The sequence below is a fragment of the Chinchilla lanigera genome, unplaced genomic scaffold (assembly GCF_000276665.1).
Source record: "Chinchilla lanigera isolate Chin_1 unplaced genomic scaffold, ChiLan1.0 scaffold00050, whole genome shotgun sequence".
NCBI classification, from domain to species: domain Eukaryota; kingdom Metazoa; phylum Chordata; class Mammalia; order Rodentia; family Chinchillidae; genus Chinchilla; species Chinchilla lanigera.
In genome coordinates this window covers 4,201,881-4,207,358 of record NW_004955451.1, presented here as the reverse complement: position 1 = coordinate 4,207,358, position 5,478 = coordinate 4,201,881, and the positions used below count along the sequence as shown (strand labels likewise).

The 5,478-nt window shown below is 45.4% G+C and overlaps 1 protein-coding gene across 1 annotated transcript in view; it reads right to left on the bottom strand.

Moving 5' to 3' along the window:
- Positions 1-1,245, bottom strand: part of Tex14 (testis expressed 14) — a gene marked incomplete at its 5' end in the record, with an annotated part of 90,856 nt that extends 89,611 nt beyond the window's left edge. Inside the window, 1 exon segment of the mRNA XM_013519211.1 lies at positions 1,109-1,245. Coding sequence (XP_013374665.1) covers positions 1,109-1,244 — 136 coding nt within the window.
- Positions 1,246-5,478: the final 4,233 nt, after the last annotated feature.

Sequence of the window (5,478 nt, the reverse complement as noted above, 5' to 3'; positions counted from 1 at the left end):
CTAGAAGCCAGGTGTGGTGGCACATGCCTGGGCTACATAGTGAATTCAAGGCCAGTCTGTGCTACACAGCAAGACTCAGTCTCCCCCCTCAAAAAAAATTACTCAACTTGCAAATAAAAAGGAAAATATGTGACTTTTTAAATTGAACTCAGGGCCTTCGCATTGACCTACTTCCCATCCCCACTTTTTTGTTTTAAAAGTGTCTCACCTAAATTGGTAAATTGCTGAGACTAGGCTCAAAATTGTCATCCTCTTTCCTCACCCTCCCAAAGTACTGGTATTACAGGTATGTGCCACCATGCCTGGGCCTACAGTCAATCTTTTTTATTACACTGCTTTGTGGGAAAGCTGGACCCAGAAAACTAGGGTTATCACTTCTGGAAGTCTTTAGGAATGCTGTTGAAGAAAGGGCAGAAACATTGCAGAAAAACCAGGCCATCTGACTAACTCACAAACCAGCTGAGAAAGCAGCTTAGTAAACCTCCCATCCAATACTAAGAAGTGAGCATCAAGTATCTAGCAGAACTTCTGGTTACTCTGCCAATAACAGGCCTAGACCTCTAGAGCAAAGGCCAAACACCAGCAGAGGTTTTGTTTGTGGTTTTTGTTTGGTCATTCTTTTGAGTACCACCTGCTATTTCCATCCACTTGCTGACCTGCATGAACCTTGCAGCATGAAAATCCTGGAAACGGAAGCACTAAGTGAAAATAAAGAACAAGGAAGGGGAGAACTAAGAGAGATGACCTCTCAGACAACCAGACACCCCCAGAAGTCTCACAGCATGGAGCTAACTTGTAAGAGAAAATGGAATCAAGCAGAATGAAGCTGAGCAGCCTGAGATGAACCTTAGGAAGCCTACAGGATAAAAAACCAGGTAGTTCCCCAGCACAAAAGAACACAGCCTTCAAACAGGGTTTTAAGTAAGCCCTCTACTGATAACTATATACTGCTCAGAACGTTTCACACCTACATTTAACTTTCAGATTTCCTCAAGAACTTACTCATAATTTTATGATGTCACTTGTTTTTCTCCAAATGCTATCCGAAAAAGTAAAAATCTAGAAAACTAGATTCAGTCACACACCTGTCACCTCAACACATACTTACCTTTCTTGAGAATTTTCTTTACTTTCACATAATTCCCCTGTTTGACATATTCATGAAGTTGAGCTTCCAGGGAGTCATTTTTTAAAGTACCAAGCCGAACAGGACAAGGGATTGAGAGACGAACGGCCCGAGACATCCTGTTCCAAAACAAAGAAACGGGCTTAACCTACAAAACCAAAAAAGCAGAACTTTCTCACTTTCAAGAGTCTGTGTACCATCATGAGAATAGCTCTCTGAACAGTTCAAAGAACTACATGCTCGCCACTTTCATATAAAACGGGACGGTAGCAACATAATTCTGTATATCTCTATGCATTTCAAGCCAGCCTGTATTTGTTACAGTAAGTGTAGCGCTAACAATTGTGACATGCTGTAGTACTTATATACTTTGTAAGGTTAAAAATCTCTCAGACAAAATAAGAACTACCACAATGACTTAGCCTTCTCTTAAATAACCCTAGATCAGGGGAGAGCGCGAACGCAGTCCCCCACTACCACAAATTATGCAGTCGAGTTTCCCACATTTGGGGAAATCGCAGGGGTCAGCACATCCGGAGTGCAATGGATAAGCCTCGCCCTGGGAAAACCACCTTCGTGATCATGGTATCTCCCCTGCCAGGTAAGTATGAGTTCCGCACCCTGCACGCCGCCTCACCCTCCTCAGCCACTCATCACACACTCAGGGTCACTACCCCGCCGCCTCCCTCACGCCCTCCTGTACACCCCCGACCCCCGACAAACCGCGCGCTGCTTCCCACCACGCCCCGCCCTTCACCCTCCTTTCTTCGGGACGCGCCCGAGAAATGCGGCCGCGGGAAGAACGCGCTGGAACCGGCAGCCACCGCGTGTCATCTACATGTCCCCGCCTCTTGAGGTGACGCCCACCGCAGGCGCGAGGCTTCTTTCAACACTGCTCTCCTGGAGGTACCGCGCGCGAGCCCGTTGGCAGGTGCAGCGGGAGCGAGCAGAGCGCGTTTTCCAGCACAGCTGTGAACTGCGCGCGGCGGCGCTGGGGCAACACGGCAGAGGGGAGCAGAGCGACTTGTGCCGGGTCTGAATCGCTGCCTCCCCCACGCACCGGGTCAACCCTCAGTCTCTCTCCATTTCCCAAAACGTAACGCGGGAATGATCCGCCCGCCAGCCGAGGTTTTGCGAGGGTAAACGCGCGCGCCCTGCGGCCCAGGGCCCCCAGCCCCAGCCAGACCCCGTTGGCCCTGAACTGCAGCCGCGCGCGGGGCAGCCGCTTTTGCCAGGATTCACATGGGCAGCTTCTGACGCCAAGAGGAACAGCGTCCGTCCCTCGCCTATTTGCTAACAAACCGAGAACTTGTCCTTTCTTCTTACAAATAGAGGACGCGGTGCGTTTTCCTTTCTGCCTTCTGGCTAATACTCTGGGCAGAATAGTTTCATTTGCAGCAACCGCACCTACTATCACATGTGCTGACTCTATTTCCCTTTTATTTTCTGTAATTTTCTTGGAAAAAAAAACTTTGTTTTTTTGAATATGTTTGGAGGATAGCTTTATCTTTTCTTTTTACAATAGTTACAAAAGTCACTTTAGATCATTCGTGAATGACAGAAAAGTTTCCAAAATGAAACTGGGGGTGGCACAGGCGTGTAATCTCAACTGCCTGAAAGACACAGGAAGATGACAGTTCAAGACTAACCTGGGACACTATGTGAGACCCTCTCAAAATTAAATATAACATAAAGCAGGGGGTGGAGACCGAAGCATAAAATCCTAGCACTCTGGAAGGCTGAGGCAAGGGAATCACAAATTCAAGCCCAGCTTGGGAGAACTTCACAAGATGCTGTGTCCAAAACAAAACAAAAGGACTCAGGATGTAGCTCAGTCAGAGTGTCCCTGGGTTCAATCCCTAGGGTAGCAAACAGCATGGTTTTGCTTTCCATTTAACAATTAAGGGCCAGGGAAATACGTCAGTGGCATAAGTACCTGCCTGGCAAGCGCAAGGTCCTGAGTTCAATTCCCAGTACCAAAACAAACAAACAAACAAACAAAAAACCCACAACAACAACAACAAAAAAAACAAGAGACAATCCTCCCACCAATTGCCAGTCACACCTATAGCATGTTGGGTTGTTTTCCCTGGGTTTTTATGCCATGTAGTGCAGGTTGATCTTGAACTCACTTTGTAGCCCAAGCTGGCTTCAAACTCAAGGTGATCCTCTTGCCTCAGTCTCCCCAGTTCTGGGATTACAGGGTATGCAACCACACCCAACTTTTTAAAGTTATGTTAAGACAAGGTGTCTATGTAGTTCAAACTGGCATGAACTCTGTGGCCCAGGTTGGCCTCAAACTTGCGGTAATCCTCCTGCCTCTGCCTCTGCCTCTACCTCTGCCTCTAGTGCTGGGATTACAGATATATGCCACCAGGCATGGCTCAAATTCTTCAGAAACTGTTGTGGGGGAGAAGCTGTCTGTATGTAGGACAAGGTCACTGCTTCTCGAGTTTGGCAGGGCCTCATGAGAAGTGTACAGCGCTCAGGGAGCTGACACATAAAGTGACTGGCCTTCCCCTGAGATAATACAGAAACTCCTCTCCTGTTCCCTGTATAACCACCAAGGCATGATTTTCTTTTTTTGTACTGGGAATCAAACTCAGGACCTTGTGCTTGTCAGGCATGCATTTATGCCACTGAGCTACATCCCCAGCCCAGCATGATGTTTTATTGAAGATTAGATGTTCTTCCTGCTCTAGACCTTACCCCCTGCTTAAAGTTCTCTGTAAACAGCCTCTTACACTGATTGTATAAGTAAAAGCCCTGCAGTGGTTGTACAGTCCTTTCTCCCCTCAAGAGAAGGGCTCCACTTGAAATCAGTCTTCTGCTCTTCGTATAAATAAACACATTGCAGTTGTTGGGCAGTTCTTTCTCCCATCAGGAGAAGGGGCTCCACGTGACCTCAGCTTTCTGACTTGTCTTCATTTCTTCATCCTCCACTGTCCTCTCTCTGGAATTTCAAAGCTGTGCTGGAGGTGGCATTAAACTACTGTCCTTGATTCATTTCCCTTTTCATTCTCCCCAAGTTGAGCTCTCTAATGTCAGAGTTCACAGCTAAAAAGAATTTAAGCCAAGCATGGTAGACCATGCCTCTTATCCCAGCTACTTGGGAGGCTGAATCAGGAGGAACAAAAGTTTGAGGTTAGCTCAGGCAATTTGGCAAGATCGTGTCTCAAGACACAAATTTTAAAAGGTCTGAAGATGTAGCTCGGTGGGAAAAAATATATATATATTCTTACAGTTTCTTAAGAATGAGAAAGGGCTGGGGATGTAGTTCATTAGTCTGCACAAGGCTCTGGGTTTGATCTGTAGTACAGGAGAGTAGGGGAAGAGAAAAGATAGGAATGAAAGAATTAGGGATAAACTATATGACATTGCGTGTAAAAACAGGTAACATGACATTGAACACATACTATGATCAAAACTCCTAAAAAGGAAAGGTTTAAAAAACTTGAAGGAGCTATACCAAATGCTCGCACAAACCTGTAATTCCAGCACTCTGGGAGACTGAGGAAGGAGGATCCCAAATTAGAGGCCAGCCTGTACAATTTAGCTGAGCTATGTCATCAAAAAAAAAGGAAAAAGAAAGAAAAGAAAGAAGGGTTGATGATGTAGTCCAGTGTGAATGCCTTCAGCTCAATCCTTAGTACCACAAACGTCTCCCAAAAAGCAAATGAATTTTTAGTATCAATATAGAACTGTAAACTCTTTTCTCTCTACATATTATGAAACATGGTTATTTTACCTGTAAAAACATTATAGGTTTTTATATGAGGAAAAACATTAATCCTAACTATACACATCTAGTGTCAAAAAAATGTTCATACCTTTTGACTCAGCAGTTTCCTTTCTAGAGAAATGAAACGCCCTTTGTGTTCATCATAGACAAATGGTAAAAAATAGAACACCCCAAACCCAAGATATCAAAACAATACAGAAACTGAGTGTCCTAGTTATTTTTCTCTCCTTGCTGAGACAAAACACCTGACACCCAAAGTTAAATGGGGAAAGTCTGTAGAGGTTGCAGTTCATAATTGGCTGGCTTCAAGGCAGGGTGGCTTGGCAGAGGGTGATCATAGAGAAGAACCAGTCATAGTAAGCAGAAGACAGCAAAAGCACGCAAGCAAGGAAAGACCACAGCTCTTTCTTGATGGAGGCCACTATGTAGCAGCTCTGAGCAAGATTTAATATTAACCAATCGGCTTTCCATGTTTACTTGTGAATCACTGGTCCCTACTGAGGCCTATAATGGTGGGTGAAGCCATGAGACCTCAAAGGAGAAGACAAGGTCACAGCTGAGGACATTTGGCTCCAACCCCAATTAACTAAAAGGAGACTATAGCTGTAGG